The 24,020-nt window shown below is 55.2% G+C and overlaps 2 protein-coding genes across 4 annotated transcripts; both read left to right on the forward strand.

The window, feature by feature from the left end:
* The first annotated feature begins 1 nt into the window (after nt 1).
* On the forward strand, nt 2–5,929 carry MRPL10 (mitochondrial ribosomal protein L10). Of its 2 annotated transcripts, none has more exons than XM_072780294.1 (5): nt 2–125; nt 2,403–2,572; nt 3,416–3,580; nt 3,843–3,987; nt 4,943–5,929. In XM_072780294.1, exons 1-5 carry the CDS (start codon nt 74–76, stop codon nt 5,197–5,199), a joined length of 789 nt encoding a protein of 262 aa, XP_072636395.1. In that variant the 5' UTR covers nt 2–73; the 3' UTR covers nt 5,200–5,929. The 2 variants fall into 2 exon arrangements, with proteins under 2 accessions (XP_072636395.1, XP_072636397.1); XM_072780296.1 differs by lacking the exon at nt 2–125 and adding an exon at nt 456–598.
* A 712-nt stretch (nt 5,930–6,641) lies between these two features.
* Nucleotides 6,642–23,110, forward strand: OSBPL7 (oxysterol binding protein like 7). Of its 2 annotated transcripts, XM_072780289.1 has the most exons (24): nt 6,642–6,660; nt 7,829–7,940; nt 9,254–9,408; nt 9,557–9,682; nt 9,872–9,925; nt 10,550–10,663; nt 10,978–11,088; nt 11,207–11,324; nt 11,991–12,094; nt 12,456–12,548; nt 12,635–12,767; nt 12,850–12,944; nt 13,138–13,233; nt 14,393–14,530; nt 15,099–15,192; nt 15,863–16,110; nt 16,252–16,389; nt 19,663–19,726; nt 19,833–19,911; nt 21,006–21,150; nt 21,254–21,398; nt 21,486–21,612; nt 21,789–21,911; nt 22,061–23,110. In XM_072780289.1, the coding sequence occupies exons 3-24, from the start codon at nt 9,334–9,336 to the stop codon at nt 22,167–22,169; spliced, it is 2,529 nt and encodes an 842-aa protein (XP_072636390.1). In that variant the 5' UTR covers nt 6,642–6,660; nt 7,829–7,940; nt 9,254–9,333; the 3' UTR covers nt 22,170–23,110. The 2 variants fall into 2 exon arrangements, with proteins under 2 accessions (XP_072636390.1, XP_072636391.1); XM_072780290.1 differs by lacking the exons at nt 6,642–6,660; nt 7,829–7,940; nt 9,254–9,408; nt 9,557–9,682 and adding an exon at nt 10,390–10,436 and having other exon boundaries at nt 9,893–9,925.
* The last annotated feature ends 910 nt before the right edge of the window (nt 23,111–24,020 follow it).

Below are 24,020 nucleotides of genomic sequence, written 5' to 3' on the forward strand. Positions count from 1 at the left end.
TCCGGCCCCGGGACTTCCCACAATCCTTAGCTCCCTCTGTCTCTCCCGGCTCCCGTCCGTCCCTCCGGTGGCGATGGCTGCGGCCGTGGCTGGGATGCTGCGAGGGGGTCTCCTGCCCCAGGCGGGTAAGGAGCGGCCCAGGTCCTCACGGCGCGTTCCGGCCAGTGCTCTTTAGTTCTCCCCCGTCCTCCACTACTGATCCCCTCCCGTAATCTCGTACTCCAGACTGCTCCCGGTGACTCCTGGCCCCGCCAGACTGCTGGCCTCCTCCCTCCGTCTCATTCCCTGTGGCTGCAGACGCTAGTAGTAAGAGCAGCGCGGCAACAACGTCTGCGACGACCGCAGTATTTCTTCCCTCCGCCCGAGTCCCCATTCCTTCTCTGGGCTTTTATAATCCACCACCCAGCTCTTGCTCACCTCCAGTTCCCTTTGCTTGAACCACTGCCCGCCGCGATCTTGGCGCTCTGCCACCTTTTTCCGGTCTCAGCACCAAAGTCCCCGCTCAGGCCTGCCCTGGCCACATTCTGCAAAGCAGCTTTCCCCTGTTAAATCTGTATTTTGCATCCGTTTATGGACCCCTCTTCACCTTTCACAATCGGTAATTTTGCATTTGTCTATGTATTGTCTCCTCTGTTAGACTTCAAACTCGGTAAGGACAGAACCATGTTCATTCAGCATAGCCAGCAGGTGGCGTGGTGCTTGGCCTTAGGCATGCAATAGACATTGTTTAATGAATAATTTTGAGCACAGAATACAGGCCAGGCACAGTGACAGATGATTTAGTATTATCTCATTTAAATCTTAAAGCACCTCGAGAAGAGGTGCTCCTCTTTAGAGTCGAAGAAATTCAATTTTCAATGAGTGACCGGTCAAGGTCACAGCTAGTAAGTGACTGAAGAGAGATTACACTCTTGTTCCATCTGTGGGGTGCCTGGGTGGTTCATTCGGTTAAGCATCGGGCTCTTGGTTTCAGCTCAGGTCATGAGATCAGGGTCGTGAGATTGAGCCCTGCATAGGGCTCTTTGCTGTTGACCTTGGAGCCTGCTTGGCATTCTCTCCCTCTCCCTCTGTCTCTACCCTGCTTTCGCTCTCTCTCTCTCTCTCTCTCTCTCTCATTAAAAAAAAAAAAAATCTGGTTCCATCCGATCCAAAGCCTGTGTTCTTAACTTAGGTGTTGTGGCTGCTGGCAGTAAAACCTCTCCCCCCAGCAAACCTCCGTGCTCTCTATTAAAGCCACCTTCTAGCTGCACTTTTCCCTGAGATCCCATCCCAATCTTGGGAAGGGCCGGAAGTGGGAAATGCTAGTGTGGGTCCTTTTGTTGAAGATGTAGGGGTCACTTAGGCTTACAGCTTTCAAGTGGCTCCCTTGTCTTCTGAGGGGTGCTCTCCACCAATGTCTGTAAACAAGAACTGAGGGAAAAGAGGCTTGTTTGGGGGAGTTGTGAGGGCTTCAAATCATAGGAGAAGGCTTTAGAGCAGTGGTTTTCAGACTTCAGCATGCATCTGGAACACCTGGAGGGCTTATTAGAACCGCTGTTTGTTGGTCCTCCCCTCTCCCCCCCCCCCCCACCCCAGTGCTTCTGATTCAGTACGTCTGGGACAGGCCCTGAGAACTTGTAGTTCCCTTTTTTTTTTTTTTTAAAGATTTTATTTATTTATTCATGAGAGATACACACAGAGAGAGGCAGAGGGAGAAGCAGGCGCCTCACAATGAACCTGATGTGGAACTCAATCCCTAGACCCAGGATCACGCCCTGGGCTGAAGGCAGATGCCCAACCACTGAGCCCCCCAGGCATCCTGAGAACTTGTATTTCTAACAAGTTCCCTGATGATGCTGATGTCACTGGCTGGTGGCAGCAGCACATCTTGAAAACCACTGGCTTAGACCAGGGGTTGGCATACTGTGGCAGGACTGGTCACCGTGTTTTATAAATAAAATTTTATCGGAATATAGCCACATTTACTTGGTTCATATTGTCTGTGATTGCTTTCATGATACAATGGCACAGTTGAGTAGTGACAGACTGTATGGTTCTCAAATTAAAATATTTACTATTTGGCCATTTAAGAAAAAATACGCTCACCCCCCCCCCCTTTTTAATGTGTTCAAAAGTACTTTCTTCTTCATTCTCATCTTTTTTCCACATCTCTGTGCATAAAGAAGAGCTGGAGAAATGGAAGCCTCAAAGGAGCAAGCAATTGACCTAAGGTCACCCATTAAAGAGAAGACAAGTTTGGGGAATTTAGGATTCCTGGTAGATAATTTCTTGTCCCACTCTCTTGTCGCATCTAGCTCTATGAGCCATAGTTGTCTTGCCCAGAGGTGGGCTTTTTCTCCACCTGAAGCTGCCTGAGGACTCCCAGAGGCTGCACGTCACAATGTTGCCATTTCCTCTCCCAGGCCGGCTGCCCACCCTCCAGACTGTCCGCTATGGCTCCAAGGCTGTTACCCGCCATCGTCGTGTGATGCACTTTGAACGGCAGAAGCTGATGGCTCTGACTGAGTATATCCCCCCTAAACCTGCTGTTAACCCAAGATGCTTACCGAGTCCTCCCAGTCCCCCACAGGAGGTAAGGAGGAGACTGCCTGTCCTTGGTGCCTGGATGGTGGATTTAAGTGATCTGGTCTCTGTAGCCATAATGAAGTGGCTCTCCAGGACACAGCCCTCCACATCATTACTTCCCCTCTTTACCCTGTGTGCCAGATGCATTAAAATGAAATGTGTACTTGATTCTGCTTGGCATTTTGGGTTCTGTGGATCGGATGGACCTCCTGGATTTCCATTATTCTTTACTTGTCTCCAAAAATTGTGTAAAAGCTCTCCAAGCAGGTGGGGATAGGGGAGAGTATCTCTCCTGTCTTGAAAGGACTTGAAGCTTGTATGTTTTCCTAGAGGAATGGTGTGAGGTTTTTTTTGTCCTAAGAAATAACAGAAAGAATTTGTACCTTTATGCTCATGGTCAGGCCCACAAGCTGTGAACTTTGAGAAACACTGTCTTCAGAAAATGAATTCTTGTCCTCGGTTCTGAATTATAACTGTGAAAGAGTTATCTTGTATTTATAATTGGGAAAATTATTCAACATGAGTATAGTGTCAGAGGGATAAAGTGATATTTACGTCATTATTGTCACATAATGTTGACTGGGTCAGACTGGTGACCTGGTCAAGGGGACGAGCTTTGTCAGGTCTGACACCACTGCTCTAAAGACCGTGGTCATCTGGTAAAAATGAAGGATGGGGTGGAGTTTGTAGCCTTTCTTGAAAGGCAGGGCCCCCTCTCTCCTCCAGCACACCAATCTTTCCCACATTTGGGCACTGCAGGGAGCCCCAGCATCCGTGCCCCAGGGGGACAGAAAGACAAGGAGAAGGGTGGTATCTGTCCCCTTAATCATCCCTCTCTTCCCGGTCTCAGGAGACAGGCCTCATCCGGCTCCTCCGTCGGGAGATAGATGAGGTTTTCCGAGAGAACCGAATGATAGCTGTGTGTCAGAATGTGGCCCTGAGTGCAGAGGACAAGCTTCTCATCCGGCACCGGCTGCGGAAGCACAAGATCTTGATGAAGATCTTCCCCAACCAGGTAGGGAGCAGCCCTCTGATGCGGGTGCCCTATTCCCCCGCCCTCACCAACTCAGACCCCAGGGTCCCTCCCCAGAGAGGGTGCGTTTGACCTTTCCCACCCCTTCCCCACCACAAGCAACCCTACAGTCTGGTGCCTAAACTGTGGTTGGGGCCCGAGGAGACTTGTCGGTTTGCACCCTCATCCTGATGTGGCCTGTGATTGGGGTTGGCAGCCCTTCCTCCCACTCATCCACAGGAAGCCCTCTTTTCTGCTGTTTCAGGTTCTGAAGCCCTTCCTAGAGGATTCCAAGTACCAAAACCTGCTGCCCCTGTTTGTGGGGCACAACTTGCTGCTGGTCAGTGAGGAGCCCAAGGTCAAGGAGATGGTGCGAATCTTGAAGAGTGTCCCTTTCCTGCCACTGCTAGGTGAGCAAGCACCCCTGCGGGTTGAGGATGGGGGTGAAAGGGAGTGGGTGCCACAGCAGCCTCATGCCATCTGCTAGGTACATGTGGGTAAAACTGGACATTCTTGGGGGGACATCCTCTAATGGATAGGGCCTGAGTTACTAGCACCATTTGTCAAGGGCTGCCGGTGTCACTCTGGAACCTGTGTTGGCTCACTACCCTGCATCTGTCTTTTCTTCCTTCTTTCCTTCCTTCCTTTCTCCCTCCTTCCTATCTTTCCTTTCATTTATTTTAGGGAGAGAGAGAATCCAGGCAGGGAGAGGGAGTAGGAGGAGAGAAGCAGACTCTGTGCTGAATAGGGAGCCCTGTGAGGGGCTTAGTTTCACCATCCTGAAGCCATCACCTGAGCCCAAACCAAGAGTTGGGACACTTAACTGACTGAGCCACCCAGGCGCTCTGGTCCTGCATCATTTCTGCAGTAGGGGGAAGAAAAGGGAAGGCAGAGAGAGGGCTCTGGAGGGAGAGGAAGTTCAGAACCTTGAGTCTAGCAATGGGGTATGGAACGCCGCACAGATGAAGATACTTAAATAGCCCAGGTAAAGGGCACTGATGGGTGAACAACGTTTTCCAGACTCCCCTGATGCTAGGAATCCCCAGGGATGATTCTTCTATAGAGAAGACTGGTTTCATAGGGAGTCTCCGTGGGCCCCCCACACCCCACTACACACATGCTCTGCAGTTCTTTAGGAAAGTTTAGGAAACCCCGACTTAGTGGGATTTGGGCCAGCTGAATGTCTTATGTGAGAGTTTTCTGGGGAACAGTTAGGAAGGAAGGGAGTTGGGCAGGGCAGGAGTGGGAACCAGATTTGGGGGAAGGCTGAGGGGTGCAGAAGAGCAACAGAACATGCATTGGAACATTGGGTTGGGATGTTGTCTTTAGAGGAGAAAGGCTCCAGCTGACCCTGTGTTCTTCCAGGTGGCTGCATCGATGACACCATCGTTAGCAGGCAGGGCTTCATCAACTATTCCCAGCTTCCCAGCCTGGCCCTGGCACAGGGGGAACTGGTAGGAGGACTCACCTTCCGTATGGCCCAGACCCACCTCTTGCTTCAGCACCAGCCCTTCCAACTGACTGCCCTGCTGGATCAGTACATCAGACAGCAACAGGAGGGGGACTCCGTCATGCCAGCCAGCGAGCAACCTGCCTCTCCTGACCCTGTTCCGAACTCCTAGCCAGCCTGTTGCACCCAGCCTGCCTGCCCATAAACATGCTGTACTCCTGTTGGCTGTGCCAACATCTGGCAGAGATACAGAGGGAAGTGTGGGGAGTGGCACTTGTTACCTGACTTCACTGACCACAACTTCCTCAGATGCAGAGCCACCTGGGGTTGCAGAGACACTCCATTTCCAAATGGAGGCTCTTAATCACTGTCTTTGTCCCTAGTTTTCCCAACCTGAGACCTAACAGGAGTGGGGTTTTGGCTCTCCAGGCCCAGGGCAGAGAAGCTGAACAGAGATTGTCTTCTGCCTCCAGGCCCACAGTCCTTTGTCACATGTGTCTCCCAGCCTATCCCCTTGTGGATCTGATGTGCTGGAATAGCTCACCCAAGTCATTGTGCTAAGAGTGGCATCTGTTGAGAGCCTGCTGTGCCGGGCTGCGTGCTTACCACTTTACGCACATCAGTTCTTCTACTTCTCACCATGCAACCATATCACCCCCATTTTACAGAAGGCTAAAGGGTGGAAAAGTTCAATAGTCTACCCAAGGTCCTGCAGCTAATAGGAGGCTGAACAGGGACTTGAGCCAGGCTCTCTGCTCTGAAGACCAGGCCCTGGATTTCTGCCCTAGAACTTCCTCATTAGGGTTCTGTGTGTGCTGGAAGGTTAATTCTCCGCCCTTGGGGTGTGTCATGTTATGGAAAGGTTGGGAGTACTGCTTTCTGATAAAATGGAATGCATTTTACTTAGTCTGTTCTGCTGTTTGCAAGCTTATCCTCCCTGTAGACTTATTCTCAGGGCCCCCTCTGATTCTCACTTCCCCTCCTAGAAAATCCTTCCTCTTTCTGTGTCCGAGGTCTCTTATCTCTCTGGGCCAATCCCACAAATGGCATCTCTTACACGTTTGTCCTTTTCAAGGCAGCTGCCAGCTTTGCTCAGTCACTAACACGTCCCAGGTGATTCTGAGCAAGAGCTGGGGTAAACCAGAATTCTGTATTAATGAGGGGGTCTGGCGGCTCTCAAATGAGAGGCGTCATCCAAATCTTGGAGAACCAGAAGTCCCTAATGAAGGGGGAGAGAATGTTTAACTAGAAGCCAGTCCTTGTCCTTGATTGGAGTAGGGAAGATGGCTGTTGAACTTTCCTCCCAGACTTGGGGCAGTGCCACAGCTTCCTTAGCACTGGACAGACACCAATCTGGCGGTGAAGATCTGCAGCAACTTTTCTGTGGTGTGGTCCAGGACAATTTCCCACAGTGCCCAGCACAGTGCCATATGCCCAAGGGATGCTCGATCAATATGAAGTGAATTAAAAGGCCCTTGAGGCTCCTGGATGTCAGAGCTGGTCTGGCTAGTGCTGCCCAGTGCTCTCCCTGACTCCCAGAACCCTGCCAAGTGCCAACAACACCCTCCTGGGACAGCAGGAGCAGTGCTGAGGTTCTGAATGATGAAGAAAACCGGCATCTCCTGAGAGATGTGTAAGATCCTGTAGGGTAAACCAAGGCCTGGGTGGGGCTGAGGTGGGCAGGGGGATGTGTGTGGCCCACATCGTTCCTGGATCAAAGAACCCTACATTGCATCCTTCACCTGCTGGTGATGCCTAGGCCCCGCCATTAAAAACTCACTTCTTTCCAGAAGGCAGCTTCACTGTCCTTAAGACTATCAGTCCATTTCACATTCATTTTAATGAGGTTTAGGCCTTTGTTTCAAGATTTTATTATTTATTAAAAGAGCTCACATGAGTGGGGGTGGGTGGGTGAAGAGCAGAGGGAGAGAATCTTAAGCAGATGCTGTGCTGAGCACGGAGCCCTACATAGGGCTCATCCTCAAGACCCTGAGATCATGACTTGAGCCGAAAATCAAGAGTCCGACATTTAACCAACTGAGCCATCCAGGTGCCAAACCTGAGGTTTGGACCTTTCTTAAGAGCTGATTTAATTAGTACTGAACACAGTACTCCAGTAGAAGAGCAGAGATGCTCAGAAAGGGAGGCGTGGGGTACCTGAGTTGGCTCCAGCTAGCCCTTTCTAACAACCAGCTGGTCACTGCTGCAGACCCACTCCTGATCCAGAGACTCTGGGAGCTGGGGGTTGTGGGTTACGCCTCCAGCCCCCGTGGGTCCCGCCCTGGTGAGGCATCACCTGCAATGGCAGCCTCTGTGGGGCCGCTGCCTGGCCCTCCCCAGCCGTGGCTGCCCTGCTGACCGTGCTGTTGACACAGTCTACTGTGGTTCCCCAGGGGTGTACATCCCTCCCCGTCAACCCGATACCTCTGCTAGCTCCAAATTTTGCAATCTATTTTCAGATGTAAAATGAGAGGGGGGCGGTTAATAAGGAAATGGCCTTGGGTACTAACTGGGGTCAAGCCATGCTGTCTGAGTGAACCCTTTCCCACCACTGGCTTGAGGCCAGCAGCTCCCCAGGCCCCCGCAATCTGTCTGGAACTGAGCCCAGTGGGGACTCTGCCCCCACTCCCAAGCTACCGCGGTGCTGGGGAGTCCGCTCAGCCCTGAGTCCTCCCGGGAGCAGGGGGGCAGAGCTGAGCGGCCGCCCGGAGCTTGGCGGGAGGAGGGGCCGGGGAGGGGGAGGTGGGGAGATCCGGCTGGAGGGGAGGCTCCAACGTCTCCTTCCTTCCTGGTTCCTGCAGCAGCTGCTGCCACTGCTCGGCTCCGTGAGGAGGGAGCGGGCCACTCGGAGACGGTGACTCAGAGGCAGAGCAGCGCGCGGGCCACGGAGCACTGGCGTCCATGGACCCTGGGGTAAGGGGGCTGCGCGGGCATCGGCTGACATTCCCTGGACAAGCTTCCTCCCACCTGAAGCTGGTGGGTCTGCCCCTCCGGAGACTGCGGGTGGGAATGGAAGTGGAGATGGGGCACCGACCTGGCTCACCCCGACCCCGCACCCTCTACTGACAGAGCGTCCCCCTCCTCCCGCCGGCCGTGAGGGGCCAGGATCCTCCGGGGCCAGGAAAAGGGCACAGGGGTACCCAAACACCAGAAGAGTTTGGGAACTTTCAATGGCCAGATGCAAGAGTTTCACCCCCGCCTCCCTCAGTCAGCCTCTTGCATTCGGTGCCCCTCCGTCCTGACCTCCTGGCCGCCACGGCCCCACCGTGTCCTGTCCCTTCCTGGCCTCAGCTCCTCAGGTGCTTGCTGCCTCCATTGGAAGATCTGAGCTGTTTGCCCAGCCTCGGGCCAGCCTCGCCCCTCTGGTCCCCTCCCTGTCTCACACACACGGAGCCTCATGCATTATTGATCTCCCCGTGGAGCCAGGATGGCCCGGGGCTGGTGCCAAGGGCGTCTGTGGGCACTGCTGCGGGACCTGTGTGGACCTTGGCATGTTCTTGGCCACCTTTTCTCTTGCACACAGTGCCTCCATGGGCCTGGTGCCCTGCTCTCTCTGGGTGGATGGTGCTTCTCAGGAGCCCCGGGGACTGGGATGATAGAAGGGAGGCTTTGGTCGGGGGACTGAGGGTCTCAGGCGAGCATCCTAGGGTGGAGGCATGGGGAGTGAGGGGGAGTGGGGCTGTCTCAGGCCTCAGTTTCCCCATGCAGAAATAGAGGATCTTGAGACCGTTGGTGGGGAGTTGGGATGAAGGGGTTTGGGGTGCTCTACGGAGGAATCTAGCAGAGGTGTCTCCAGCCCATGACAGCAGGTTGAAGGGATGTCTGGGGGTCCTGAAGGAGAAGCCTGATTGAGATCTTGTTTGTCCAGTCTTTGAATTCCTCTGTCCTTGTTTAGAGCTGCTTTTTTCACTCCCAGGGAATCCTCCAGAGAAAGCACTGAGTGTTTCCTAGAGCCTGAGATGTGGGCCCGAGGTGGGGCCGGGTGGACTTCTGTGGTTTTCTCTTGGCACCAGCTTGTGGGCTGTGTGCTCGTTCAGCTAGTTCACCTCTGTGAGCAGTGGCCGCAGCCGGAGGGTGTGGGCAGGGAGACTGGCCCAGGGTGTGGGGAAGGCACAAACTCGGAGAGGCCTGCCAAATGAGCTCTTAGCTCAGACAGTGCAGTAGGAGTTGGGGTGGGGAAGGTGATAGCAGGGTCTGTGCTAATGGGGTCTCCCTCTTGCTTCCAGGGTCCCCTCAGAACAAGGTGACATCCTTCTCCTTCCACCCTGTTCTACCTTCTCGTCAGGGAGTGGCTGCTCCCTTCTCCATGGACTTCCAAGAGAGGGTCCCTAACTCCTTGGCCGAGAACATTCAGTCTGCGAAGCTGAGCAGTGCCCAGCAGGTCTGGGGGGAGGGACGGGGTGGGAGGCAGGCAATGGGTGGCTAGAGCTTGGCCCTAAAGTTGGGCGGGGGGGGGGGGGGCGCGGGGGGGGGCTTCCCACATGGTCACCTTCCCAGCAGCTCTCCTGACTCTCTGTCCTGGACTGCAGGCCTCAGAGCTGTGGGAGGTTCTAGAGGACCCTCGGGGAAGGCTGGGAGCAGAGGGTACCATGCCAGAGAGGCAGGAAGGCCACCTGCTCAAGAAAAGGAAGTGGCCTCTGAAGGGCTGGCACAAGGTAGAGTGGGCAGGGCAAGGGGAGGGGCCAGATGCTGGGGCAGGCCAGGCGGGAGGCGGGGGAGGGTGTGGGCAACCTAGGGAGTGCACGTGTGTGTACAGAAAAACAGTCCACATGTTTGCTTGCTCTCTCCTCATGCCCTTTCCTCTCTGCCTCCTGGGTTCTTGTTCCTTATGGGCAACATCACAGAGATACTTTGTGCTGGAGGATGGAATCCTTCATTATGCGACCACTCGGCAAGATGTAAGTCAGGGACCCTGCTGGGGGTTGTGGGATGAGTGTGGCCCCAGAATGCTCCCAGTAGGCAGAGGACTTCTGGAATCCACCAGGGCAGGGTCCGAATACCAGGTTCTCACACATTGCTGGGTGAGGGGTCTTGGGCACGTTCCTTCTCAGGGCCCTCAACAAACTTGTCTCTTAAGATGGAGAGAGTACGCTCTCCCATCTGTAGGGTTGTCATCTTGGTGAGGGCCTTTGGGACGGTGCCTGGCACAAAAATAAGTGCCCAGGAAACGGGAGCTTTATCATCTGTGTCTTCATCCCATTCCCGTGCTGGGAATAGGAGCTGAAGGCCTTTGCGCTCAGGCTGTTGCTTAGGTGGGGTGTTTGCCTTCTGGGCCTTGGGGGTCCCGGGAGTAGTTTTCCTGGCTCTGTGACTCCCTTGAGGTCAGAATGTGACTTGATGTAGCAGGGTGTTCTGTGTACAGGAGGCCGACCAACAAGTCCCTGCTGATACTGCGACTTGGGCCTCAGGGTGAGTCAGCTGCCCAGCCCTGGAGCCTAGAGTCATCTCTGGAAGATGGTGGCTCTGTGGTCCTGGGGACCTAAAAACAGTCCCATTTACCCCCTTCCAACCCTCCACTCCAGATCACCAAGGGAAAGCTTCATGGCTCCATTGATGTCCGACTCTCTGTCATGTCCATCAACAAAAAGGCCCAGCGCATTGACCTTGACACCGAAGACAACATCTACCACCTCAAGGTGACATTCCTGGGAGCCAAGTGGTGGCTTGGGTGCCAGCCTAGCAGAGACACCAAGGCACACAGGAGAGAGGATCTGTCCCTGAGGTTGAGGACTATACAGTGGCCAATGGCAAACTGCCTTTCTTGGTTGTCATGTAAATGAGGGCTCAGACACCTGGGGAAGCTAGGCTCTGCCTCCTGCAAGGAGCCTTTACACTAGCTGGGGACTACAGGGAGACACCCTCCCTGCCTGGGGATCAGAGCCCTGACTTCCTGCCCTGTGAAGCTGTCCTTCCTTTCATGCTTCCCTGCCCATCTCCATCACCTCTGCAGATCAAATCCCAGGACCTGTTCCAGAGATGGGTGGCCCAGCTTCGTGCCCACCGCCTGGCCCAGCGCCTAGACATGCCCCGAGGTTCACTGCCCGGCACCACTCACCGGAAGGTAAGAAGGGCCCTGCACAGGGGCAGTTGCCATGGGGACTCAGGGGTGGTGGCTTCAGGGAACCATGAGCCCTGGGGAGGTGGGCACTGCCCTGCCTTATCCTTGACTCACTGCACAGGTTCCTGGTGCCCAGCTTCCAGCAGCAGGCAGCGCCTCGGCTCTACCGGGGGTTGGACCTCGGGAGAAGGTGTCTTCCTGGCTGAGGGACAGTGATGGGCTTGACCGCTGCTCTCATGGTGAGGGGCCTGTAGCACTGCACCTCTGCAGGCAGGGCCCATGCTCTTGGGTCCAGGTGACATCAGCAGCCACAAGGAGGAGGACTGTTAGCTCCATCCCTGCCTCTGGGAACCTGGCTGATGGAGGAGATAGCCATGGCCTCCAAGTCAACTGGGTCTAGTCGAGCCTGCCCTGGGGAGCGCCAGTCTTAGAGAGGAGGGCAGGGCTTGTGCCCTAGGCACATAGACAGGACGCAGGGCCCGGACTTCCAAACAAGAAGATACAGAAAACCAGTACAGGGAGGGGTCCTGAGGAGTAGCGCCAGGGACGGGGCATGCTACAGAAGCTGGTTCCTGGAGTGAGCAGCTATGATGTCGGCCTGGGATGGTGAAGTGCCAGCCAGTGGGGACAGAAGGAGTCAGTCTGTGCGGAGGAAGCAGAGTTAAGGTGTGTTGTGGAGACAGTGGGGGTTGGGGGTGCCAGCCCTCAGGAAACCAGTGTGAAGCCAAACCAGGGGTGAGAAGTGGGAACTGCTTTGGGCTCGTGGGCTGAGGAGGGGGATAGAGTGTCAGAGTTTCTATGGCTGCCGGGTAGAGTGTTTGGAGGAGGAAGGGAAGCTGAGGGACAGATTTTGGGGTACCTGGTCAATGTTGGGAAAGGGACTTCGTAATTTATTTTTCCCACAGAGCTCTCTGAGTGTCAGGGGAAGCTCCAGGAACTACACAGACTCCTCCAGAGCCTGGAGTCCCTGCACCGAATCCCCTCGGCCCCTGTAATCCCCACGCACCAGGTGAGAGCCATGGGAGGAGGCAGGGTCTTGTTCAGGGGACTCTTCTGCTTGATGCCCTCATGTCCACCACTGCCCTGGGACAGATCCCCAGTCCCCTTGTATGTGAAGTTCCCTGGAGAGCCATGTATCTGCCTAGTGGACCCACGTCCCATATCCAGACTGTCTTGGGGCTGTCTGCCTCTTTGGGGTGACCCCTACCTGTGGCACACACACATTTCTGGGGTGTCCGTCTTCTTCCTCTGGGATGTCAGATGTCTCTGAGGCCCCCTCCATGGCCATCTGTCTCCCTCCTGGCTTTTGTGGTTGCTGCCCATCTCCTCACCCTGACTGAGACTCACCCCCCCGCCTCCCCACTTGCCAGGCCTCAGTGACAACCGAGAGACCCAGGAAAGGGAAGCGCACCAGCCGCATGTGGTGCACACAGAGCTTTGCCAAGGACGACACCATTGGACGGGTGAGGCGGGTGTGGACACAAGGTCACTCGGTGGGATGTCCTGAAGAAGGAGGCTGTCACCTCCGACCCCTGCCCTTCACCTACAGGTCGGTCGTCTCCACGGCTCTGTTCCCAACCTGTCCCGCTACCTGGAGTCCCGGGACTCCTCAGGCCCTCGTGGGCTGCCGCCTCCAGACTACGCCCACCTGCAGCGGACTTTCTGGGCCCTGGCCCAGAAGGGTGAGTGTGTGCAGGAGGGGCAGCTGGGAGCAGGCAGGGAGGGGGAGAGGGAGAGGAGTCTGATGCGTGCCCTGCCCCACAGTGCACAACTCCCTCAGCAGCGTCTTGGCTGCCCTCACTGCCGAATGGGACCGACTCAAGGACCTGCACCAGGGCTCAGAGCTGTCACGGACAGGGGTGAGGCTCAGGGACCGGGGAGCTGTGGGAGGAGAGGGCTTGAGTCTGAGAGAGGCGCATAGGCCTGGGGGTGAGAGCAGAGCTGGGCCTGGGGAGAGCGTGGTTGGCAGAGGCAGTGGGTGCAGAGATTGGTGTGGTAGGGTGGGGAGGGTTTTGTCCTCCTGGCCCCTGGCCCCTTACCTTCTCCCTGCAGGTCTCTGAGGCCTCAGGTGGCCCAAGGCGCCTCCACTCCCTCTCCGTGTCCTCAGACACCACTGCCGACTCCTTCAGCTCCCTCAACCCTGAGGAGGTAGGAGCCAGGCTGGGCTGTGGGGACCATTTCTTCTGTACCTTCTTCCACAGCAGAAGTGAAGGCCCAGCTGGTCTTCAGCCCCAAAACAATGCCCAGAAATCCTAGCTCCATCCCCTTTCCTATAACATTGGCAGCAGCCTCATTGTGGTCATTCCTGCCCTGCCAGTGTACAGAGTGCTTTTACTGTTAATTTGGGGTCCCCTGAGGCCATGATCCTCAAATTCATGGTGGAGAAAACAGAGACTCATATAATCTGACCAATGGGGGCCCAGGCTCCCACAGTTGCAGACTGGGGGGACTAAGAATCAAATTGACATGAGGCAGGCTCGCCAGTCAGAGCAGCAGGACTTGGGATGATCAGAGAAAAGGAAGTGCACTTAGAGCAAGGACAATGATATAAAAGGCTTGCTGTAGGAGTTTCTCACAATTGGAATTTCTTCGTGGAGCTAGAAGCTACCACTCACATAGTGACTACAACATGTGGCAACTCACAGGTTCTTTGAGACTCTTTTTAGCAAGTTCATTGGAAATATAAAAGGACCCATGTAATTAATTCACGTACCAAGAAAAAAAGAGACCCATATACGTGTGATAAAAATTACTATGTTAGTAATTATAGAAATGCAAATTTTCATTTTTCTTTTATCAAGGTGACAGATGTTTCTTCAGTGATAATTTGGAATCTTGATGAGCATGCAATAAAATAGATCAGTGACTGCCAGAAGAAAAAAAGAACTAAAAACAAAAACCAGAAAAACTGGGACTTAGGTGTTCTGAGCAGACTCGGGGGCCAGGCTCCACGGGTTTCAGTTTGGCTTTGTCGCATGCCGGCTTTGTGAGCCTGAGCCTCGGTGTCCCAATCTGCAAATTGGGAGGGGGGAATCATAATTACACCCACTGCATCGGATGAGGGTCAGGATGGATTGTGTTCCTATACACGGAAGCCTTGGACCCAGGCTCAGAGTCTGTGCCCAGGCAGGAAGAGCAGCTGTAATGGAACCCGTGTTTCTATGCTTCCAGTTCATTCCATCATACCTTCATATTCCCGTCTTCTGCTCAGCAGGCTTTCAGACTCAGGCAGTGAGCCCCAAGGTGCTTCCCTCTCAAGGGAACTGTCAGGCTGGGGAGCCCTGCCTGACACCTATCCTTCCCACAGCAAGAAGCTTTGTACATGAAGGGGCGGGAGCTGACCCCCCAGCTGTCCCAGAGCAGCATCCTGTCCCTTGCTGATTCCCACACAGAGTTTTTCGATGCCTGTGAGGTTCTCCTCTCGGCTAGCTCTTCTGAGAATGAGGTGAGTTGCGGGGGGAGGGCAGGACGCTGGGAAAATTGGATGGGGTACAGAGAGACTAGTATTTGTAGATTCCCAAATACTTTCCTAACGCCCTGGCTGCTATCTCTGGTAACATGTCCAGACCCACTGGGTTTATGTGGCCCTGCTCAGAAATCTCTGCTGGTGACCCTTCCTCCAGTTTGGTGTGCTTTATCCACATTGGGTTCTCCGGAGACTGCTGCCTCAGCCCCATCCCAGCCATCCTCCTGCGAGCCCATCAGCCCCTGCACTCCCCTGACCCCTGCCCCTCAGACCCTGGATCTCAGCGATGCCCTGCTGCCCTTTCCTTGTGTACCACCAAGTCCCTGAGCTTTCTCCCCACAGTGGGAGGGCCAGGTGTTCCCCTCCCAAAGTGACAGTGCACACTCCATGATGCCGGTCTTGCGGCTCAGACCCTCCCCCACCCCAAATACATGTCTTCCCCCTTCCCATCAAAGGACTAGCTGGGCAGAGGCTTGTCAGGCCCTGGGCATTGCCCAGCTGCCTGGAGAGGCCTGGTCTGCCCAGCCTGTCATCTGTCCTGGCCCAGGGCTCAGAGGAGGAGGAGTCGTGCACGAGTGAAATCACCACCAGTCTGTCCGAGGAAGTGCTGGACCTCAGGGGAGCTGACCACTATCAGAAAGGTGCTGCTGGGTGTGCAGCTGTGGAGGGGCTGAGGAGGGGTAGAAAGGGTATTTGTCTACCACCCAGGCCCCTTGGGAGACAGTCTCTTGTGGTGACGGGTGGGCTGATAGCTTTGGATGCCAACTCCAGAAGTGATCTCAGGAGAGGAGGAAGGCTAAGCTATGAGCTACAGAATGTTCCAGGAGTGGCTCCGTGGGTGGGTCTGGCTCAGGCCTGGGGGCTAGCCTCCAGTGCAGTCTTCTGAGAAGTTTCACATAGGGCAGAAGCCCCCACCTTGCCTCTCTGTAGCAGCGTGGCTTTGGACATGTCATTTTACTTTTTGGAGCCTGTTTCCACACCTATAAAATGGGCTGAATAATCTCTATGGTGGCTTCAATTTCTGTGTTTATGTAGGGGAGCGGAAGGTTAGGGCAGGGACTCAGGAGGGGCTTCTGGGGTGCAGGGTTCCAGCAGTGGGGACCTCCCTCTCTGAGTGGTTCTTGGTCCAGCTGCCCCCCTAAGTCCCCGGTTCAGCTGCCACTGGCTTCCCAGCTGCCCCGGCCTGCACTGAGTCCAGAGGGGGGCTTGGGAGTGACTCTATCTAGGAGCCCCTCTGTGAGTGGGGGCGGGGCGTGCCTCGGGCTGACCTGTGCCCCAGGGAGCGAGAGTGACGTGTCGGGTGGGCCCCAGGGGCATGTGTTCCAGGGCGAACTGCAGGACCCCCACGACGCCGCTGCCTGCCAGCGGCCAGCGGGCCAGGAGCCGACGTGAGCCTATGGAACATCCTGCGGAACAACATCGGCAAGGACCTGTCCAAGGTGTCCATGCCTGTGCAGCTGAACGAGCCGCTCAACACCCTGCAGCGGCTCTGCGAGGAGCTGGAGTACAGCAGCCTCCTGGACCAGGCCAGCCGCACGGCCGACCCCTGCGAGCGCATGGTACCTCGCACCTCCCAGCTGGGCTACTCCTGACTTCAGCCCAGGATCCAGTCCCTGCAGGTGGTGGGGTGGAGCCTCGCCTCCTCTGACCCCACCCCCACTCCAGCACCCAGCAGCAATTCCCTGCCCTTCCCCCCGCAGGTGTACATCGCGGCCTTCGCTGTCTCTGCCTACTCGTCCACGTACCACCGAGCAGGCTGCAAGCCCTTCAACCCTGTCCTGGGGGAGACCTATGAGTGCGAGCGGCCTGACCGGGGCTTCCGCTTCATCAGTGAGCAGGTGTGGGCCCCTGAAGAAGAGGGTAGCCTCATGGGGCCCTGGGGCAGGGAAGCACCCAGGCTTCTGAGGGGCCAGGGCTTGGAGAGGGGCGCTGGCTCTGTGCCCGGCACTGTGCCACATGGCGGGGGCAGGGGCAGAGGACTCTCTGCTCCGGAAGCTCCCTGCTGAGGGTGGCCAGGACCCAGAAGCTCACAGGCTGCTATTCAACCCCACCTGGGAAGGCAGGCTCTAGAGGCCGATCTTGAGCTAAGTCTTGAGGGGGGAGGAAGTGAAGTGCGGCTGGGAGTACCATGAGGAAGGTGGGGGTGGAGAATGGGATGCTCCAGGCAGTGTAAAGGGACAGATGGAGCATGTTTAGGAAGAGTAAGAGATGCAGCTGGAAGACAAGATGGGTCCAAACTCTGAGGATCCCTGTAGGTGAAGTGCTTGTTTTCAAATGCTGAAGGCAATGGGGAGTCATTGGAGGGTTTTAGGCAGTGGAGTGACACGCTTCTAGTTGCACTGTATAAAGAACACTCAGGCCGTAGTGTGCGGATGGGTCAGAGAAGGCCAATAGGAGGCCATTGTGGTCACCCCTTTAAGAGCTGCTGAGGACCTGTACTTAGCCTGTGGCAACCGGGTTGCGTGGACATTAGATTCAGGAGCTGTTTTGCATTGATCTTGATGGGACTTGGTGGTCAACAGAATGTTGTTACACATAAGAGAGAGGGGAGATGGTCAATGATAGGGAAAGGTCGGGCTTGGCCTTGAATTTATGGTTTGGGGGATTTGGCAGGTATGTGGCAGAGCCAATGAGCAAGATGGAAAGGACATGAGGAAGGTAACAGAATTAGGGAGGCTCCTTGTCTGTGTGGGCTTGACTTCCAGGAGGAGATGTCCAGTAGGCCCTGGGCCACATGAGCTTGGAGCTCCTCAGGGAGCTGGCAGCCCCAGAGTCACCAGCTTAGAGGATGGGTGACATCATGGGTGGCTCCAGGGACAGGGTGTGGAGGGGAGGGGGCAGGGAAGGCAGAGGAGCTCTGAGGCCAAGGGAGTGGGCAGATGGTCCACAGGACTTTAAGGAGGTGTCATTGGTTTACTGACTGAGGGAGGCTTTAGAGAAAGCCTGGGGGCCAAGGCTGGGTTACAGTGGGTGTGTACTAAGAAGTAAAATAGAGAAGAATGCTACTTAAAAAAAAATTAAGGTAAATGAGGCACCTGGCTCGGTCAGCTGGTAGAGCATGCAACCCTCAATCTCAGGGTTGTGAGTTCAAGCCCCATGTTGGGCAAAGGGATTACTTATAAAAATAAAATTAGGGATACCCGGGGGGCTTAGTCAATTAAGTGTCTGACTCTTGGTTTCAGCTCAGGTTATGGTCTCCGGATCGTGAGATTGAGCCCTGTGTGGGGCTCTATGCTCAGTGGGGAGCCTGCTTGGGATTCTCTCTCTCCCTCTGCCTCCCACCAGCTCATGTGTGAGCTAAGTAAATAAGTAAATAAATAAATAAAATTAGATTAAATTAAAATAGAGAAAAATGCAGATTATTTCCAAAAGATTTTACCAGGAGGGAAAAAGGATTTCAGCCAGAGGCAGGGATAAAGAGTTGAAGTGTTTTTTTGTTTTGTTTTGTTTTTTGGTTTGTTTAGATTTTAAATGTTGTTAGTTTTGTTTTTTAAGATTTTGTTTATTCATTTGAGAGAGAGACGGACAGAGAAGACAAGTAGGGGGAGGAGGGAGAGGGAGAGGGAGAAGCAGATTCTCTCTGAGAGGAGAGCCTGACATTGGACCTGATCCCAGGACCCCAAGATCATGACTGAGCTGAAGTCAGACGCTTCACCGACTGAGCTACCCAGGCACTCTAGATTTTAAATTTTTTTAGTGAAAAGTTCACACAGTCCAATAGTACGGTAGAAAATGACTCCCAACTCACCCTTCTGAGAGGACTGCTGCTGCCACTGTTGGTTTTGTGCATCTGTGATCAAAGGGGTGTGTGTATGGAAAAGAAAGGTTTACTCTTTTTTCAAAAAATACTTTATTTATTTATTTAGAGACACAGAAATAGGGCAGGTGTTGGGAGGAACAGAGGGACAAGCCGACTCCGCACTGAGTGAGGAGCCGGATGCAGGGCTCCATCTCAGGATCCTGAGACCATGACCTGAGCCGAAACTAAGAGTCGGTCACTTAACCAACTGAACCACCCAGGCACCCCAAGGTTTACTCTTTTTTAAGATGGAAGAACAGGAGTTATTTCTACATATAGAGAAAGAGAAATACAGAGGGAAGGGCTGCAGGACAGAGGGGAGGGAGGAAGGAGGAACCTGCAGGAAGGGGTGAGAGGCAGCAGGAGGAGGAGGGGGCCTGGGCCTGGCAGTGGGTTCAGGAGGCTGGGGTCAACGTGGGAGCCGTAAGTTGGTAGAAGGAGTTGCCAGCTCTGCTCTCCCTCTGATTGTGTGTGTGTGGGGGGTTAATGTGGTTTGAAGGGGACAGATTGGGTGTCAGTCCTCAGAGGAGGATTAGGCGCAGGTGTGGACACAGTGTAGAATTAGAAGTTCCCACTGTGTGCTCTGTGTGTTCTGTGGCCCAGTGGCAGTGTCTAAAGGTCAGGGAACCAGGGACCAGAGGAGGGAACAACAGGGAACCAGAAGAGGCCATGCTAGGGGTTGTGGCAAGTTGGGGCTGCGGGTTGTCAAGAGTACTGGGTGAGAGAGTGGAGGTGATGGAGCGATCCCAGCCAGGTGGGAAGAAGGTGAAGCTGGGGCGATGGGCCACGACAAAGCAGAGCAGTAGGAAGTCTTGGGAGGAGCCATGGGCCACAGGGAAAGGGGAGGGGGCAAGGCCGCGGGCTGTGGGATACCCGAGTTCAAGTTCCAGATACAGAACCGTTCCAAGGAGGACAAGGCCAGGCTTTTCCAAGGCTGTGGTGTGGAGGCTGTGACAGTACTGAAAGAGAGGATATTGAGGGAGAGGGTCCTCGGGAGGGCTGGCTTTCAGGCAGGGCACAGGGGAGGACCCACCTGTCACTGCTGGAGGACTTGATAGGCCGGAACACGGGTTCTAGGGCTTTGGGAGGAGTGAATGAGAAGAGGGATCATGAGACCTCATGAGAAGAGAGAGAACCAGAGAATTTGGGGTGGTGACCAAGGCTAACAGAGACAAGAGCCCTGGAACTAACTAGTCTTCTGGGTTGAAGGGGATCTGGGGATGGGGGTCGGGGACTTTGGGAAGCTGTGGGGTCAGGAGCAGACCCCACGGTCCTCAGGGGCAGATTCAAGAGGCCTCCTCTGCTCACCAAGGTCTCCCACCACCCCCCCATCTCGGCGTGCCATGCGGAGTCAGAGAACTTCATCTTCTGGCAAGGTAAGGAGTGGGGAGCTTGGGGGGGGCGGGTGTGGGGGTGCAGGGCACGTGGTGAGGGCCATAACATTGTCTGGTCTAATTTCTCCCTCTCCCAACCCACCTCCAGACATGAAGTGGAAGAACAAGTTCTGGGGCAAATCCTTGGAGATCGTGCCTGTGGGGACGGTCAACGTCAGCCTGCCCAGGTGTGTTCCTAGGTTCCTAGGTGCTCAGCAGCTGGGCTCAGCCCACAGGCCACCCTCCAGGCTGGGGTGATGAGGTGGGAGGGACAGGATAGAAAGGGCTGGCCAGAAGCTGCTTGAGGTGGGTCAGTGTCTATACATTTACACCTGTATTTACAGTGTTATGTATGAAGAAAGGTGAAAAATCTTAGCATAGTAGAGCTGGGAGGGCCCATCGAGGTCATCTGATGCAGTGACTTTCACACTCTTTTGACCGTGACTCACAGTAAGAAATGCAGTTGAGACTTCACGCCAATGCACAGGCGCACCCATACACACACATCTCCACAGAAACTAAGTGGATCTCAGGACTGAAATACCTTCATTAGCTCATGTCATTTTATAAGTGGGGACCGCAGCCAGAGTGAGAAGGGGGCCTGCCTGGCAGAGGCCGGTCCACAGGCAGGAGGATCCCCGGCTTCCGAGTCAGAAGTCCTGGCCGGGAGTCTTGATTCTATCACTTCATAATTACGTGAGCAACAAAGAGACTTGATGCCTCCCAGCCTCTTGAATCTGCTCTTCTATAAAATAAGAATAGTGAGGGCAGCCTGGGTGGCTCAGCGGTTTAGCGCTGCCTTCAGTCCAGGGCGTGATCCTGGAGTCCCGGGATCGAGTCCCACACTGGGCTCCCTGCATGGAGCCTGCTTCTCCCTCTGCCTGCCTCAGCCTTTTCTTCTCTCCCTCTCTCTCTGTGTGTCTCTCATGAATAAATAAATAATCTTAAAAAAAAAAAAGACTAGTGAGTAGTACCCAGTAGAAGTCAGGAGTAAGGAGGACAGTACATGTGACCAGACCTACCCTGGTCCCTGGCACCTAAGGGCAGGGACTCTTGTCTATGTATTTATCCCCATGACTTTGGCTCTCAGAAGCTTTATCAAGTGAGTGGAGACGTGTCAGCTCAAACAGCAGTGACAGCTTCTCTGCTTTATGGATATGTGATCCTTTATGACAGAGGCAGAACTGGGACCCCACAGACCCATATGACCCGCTCCCTGGCTCGGGGTGGCACTTGTTCCCTGGGGCCGGTCAGCTGCCCTCCCCCGCTCCATCTCTCTCAGGTTTGGGGACCACTTTGAGTGGAACAAGGTGACGTCCTGCATTCACAACATCCTGAGCGGCCAGCGCTGGATCGAGCATTATGGGGAGGTGCTCATCCGGAACACGCAGGACAGCTCCTGCCACTGCAAGATCACCTTCTGCAAGGTGGGCGTAGCACCCCAACCCTGCCTGTCTGCCCCCAGTGGCTCACCCCAGGGGAAGGGGCAGGGACATGCCCCTAAGTCCCCTGCCCCCACCCCCACTCTAGGCCAAGTACTGGAGCTCCAACGTTCATGAGGTGCAGGGTGCCGTGTTCAGCCGGAGTGGCCGTGTCCTTCACCGCCTCTCTGGGAAGTGGCATGAAGGGCTCTACCGGGGGACCCTGCCTGGCGGTCAGTGCATCTGGAAACCCAGTAAGTATGGTGGTCAGGGAGGGCCAGGCAGGGCTGAAGGCAGCTACGACACAGTCCACCTGCCCCAGCCCCATGCCTTCCCACCAGACTCAATGCCCCCAGACCATGAGCGAAACTTCGGCTTCACTCAGTTTGCCTTGGAGCTGAACGAGCTGACTGCAGAGCTGAAACGGTCCCTGCCTTCCACGGACACACGGCTCCGGCCAGACCAGAGGTCAGTGGCACGTGGGACCCACCCTAAAACCACTGGGCTCCCCCCTACCCCGCATGGGTTTCCACAGAGCTGTGCCTAGCCTTCCTCTTGGAGCCGCTCAGGGGGCACAGCTGGGCGGGGGATCGAGGCCTGGGGTCTGAGGGGACCCATCCACTGACTGCCGTCTGGAAGCTCAGGTACCTGGAGGAGGGGAACATCCAGGCTGCTGAGGCCCAGAAGAGAAGGATCGAGCAGCTTCAGCGGGACAGACGCAGAGTGATGGAAGAAAACAACATCGTTCACCAGGCTCGCTTCTTCAGGTAACTCTGCCCTCTTCCTGGGTGTCTGCAATCCAGGCTCCTCTTTGCCTCCCCTGGCACCTTCTTGCTTTGCTTGGGGCCGGCTGTGGAAGGCAGCACCCGGGAATCTTGGCCTTCATTCTAGATGTTCACCCCTCTCCTTCCTCCAGGCGGCAGACAGACAGCAGTGGGAAGGAGTGGTGGGTGACTAACAACACGTACTGGAGGCTGCGGGCCGAGCCAGGCTACGGGAACCTGGATGGGGCCGTGCTCTGGTAGCCCTGGCCTTTGGGGGCAGGAGGCTCACACTCCTTCTTCCTGCCTCTGCCCCCCATGGACACACGGGTGAGGCCAGGCTCCCTCCCTCACTGCCCTGGAGACCAAAGGGGCAGCCCTGGCCCTGACTCTGTCCCCTCTGCCGGCCAGAGGGGCTGCATCTCAGCCTGTTGCCCACCCCAGGTTTGGGGTGGGAAGCAGGATCTGTGCTTCCCCAGTCTCGTTTCCCTGGACAACCAGCATGTACGCCCCTTCTTGCTCTGTCATTTCCCCTTCTCACCCCCTTGGGGTACTTGGGGGAGACTCCCGGCTCTCCAGGATCTGTTCCCCATACAGTGCCTTCCTAGGACACAGGGGATCCCTTGATGCTCCCAGGCTTCCTATGCCCAGGGCTGGCCCCAGCTGTGCTGTTGGAGTGAAGGAGTGAAGGAGAAGAGACAGCCTTTTCTTCCATCCCCGTCCCTCCCAATCCCCCCCTCCAGCATCTTCTCCCCCATGCCCTGGTCCAGCAGGGCTCTCTTTGCTTGGTCCTTGGCAATCTCTCCTATCCCCCTGGATCCCCTTCTCCCAAACTGCTAAATGCCTGCGGCTTCCAGCTCCTTTGGCCTCGTCTTCAAACGGTTCCCTTCAGTCGCGGCTCAGCAGTTCCCCCCCGAGTGGATGAGGCCTGTCCAAGAGGCAGGGAGCCAACTGAGTGGACAGGGTGCCTGGCCTCAGACCCACTGGGAGTGAGTGTGCACGTGTGAGAGTGCGAGTTTGTGTAGGAGCGTGTGCATGTGTGCGTGTGCCCGCGTACTGCTTGCAGGCGAGCAGGGTTCCCCATGTAGCCTGGACCCCGTGCTGGGCGTCCGCCACGGTTGCTGCTCATTTCCGCACGGTCTGCCTCTGATGAAGGTGAATCGCAGTGACATTCCAAGCTCCAATAAAGACTGTCCCAAACTTTGGCCTGAGACCATTCATTTCAAAGCACATATGCACGGGGCACCTGGGGGGCTCAGTGGGTTAAGCATCTGACTCTTGGTTTCCCCTCAGGTCATGATCTCAGAGTCGGGAGATAGAGCCCCACCCTGGGTGTAGAGCCTCCTTAGGATTCTCTCTCCCTCTCCCTCTTCTCCTGCCCCCCCTACTCCCCCCCCCCCGTAAAAGAAAGAAATAAAAATAAAAACACATATGCACAAGCTCAGTGGAGACCCACAGCTACCCACTCACCTGGGCTAAAAATCCTATGTCCTCTTTCCCTTAATCCTCACATCCTGTCCGTTGTCTCAGATGCCTCGCCTCTGGCCCCTTCTCTGGATTGCCCCTTGCTTAGGCTGGGCCCTTTGCAGCCCCTGCCTGGACTATCCCCTTGAAGCCCCTCAGGGAACTTCCATTTTAATGCTGACTGGTTGTTTTTTTTATTTTTTTTATTTTTTTTTAAGATTTTATTTATTTGAGGTAGAGAGGGAGAGCACAGAGGGAGAGGGAGAAGCAGGCTCCCCACAGAGCAGATTGTCCGACGTGAGGCTTGATCCCAGGACCTTAAGATCATGATCCGGGGCTGAAGGCAGACGTTCAACCAACTGAGCCACCCAGGCACCCCTAATGCTGACTTTTAGGGTGCTGTTTTATAAGAGGAGATAGGTTGCCTCATGCCTGCTTCAAATACATCCATTGCTTCTGAGTACCTAGAGGAGAAACCTATACTCTTCAACCAGACCAAAAACTGTGTGGTGCTGTCTCCCTCTGGTACAGAGTGCTGACCCCCACCCCCAGCATCTATGGTCAGGTCTCTTCCCACTCCAGATTGATGAGTGTTCAAGGAGAGGTGGGAGTTGGGGGGCGGGGTGGAAGGGACCAAAGAACAAGTTTTGC

This window comes from Canis lupus, chromosome 16 (genome assembly GCF_048164855.1).
Source record: "Canis lupus baileyi chromosome 16, mCanLup2.hap1, whole genome shotgun sequence".
Classification (NCBI taxonomy): domain Eukaryota; kingdom Metazoa; phylum Chordata; class Mammalia; order Carnivora; family Canidae; genus Canis; species Canis lupus.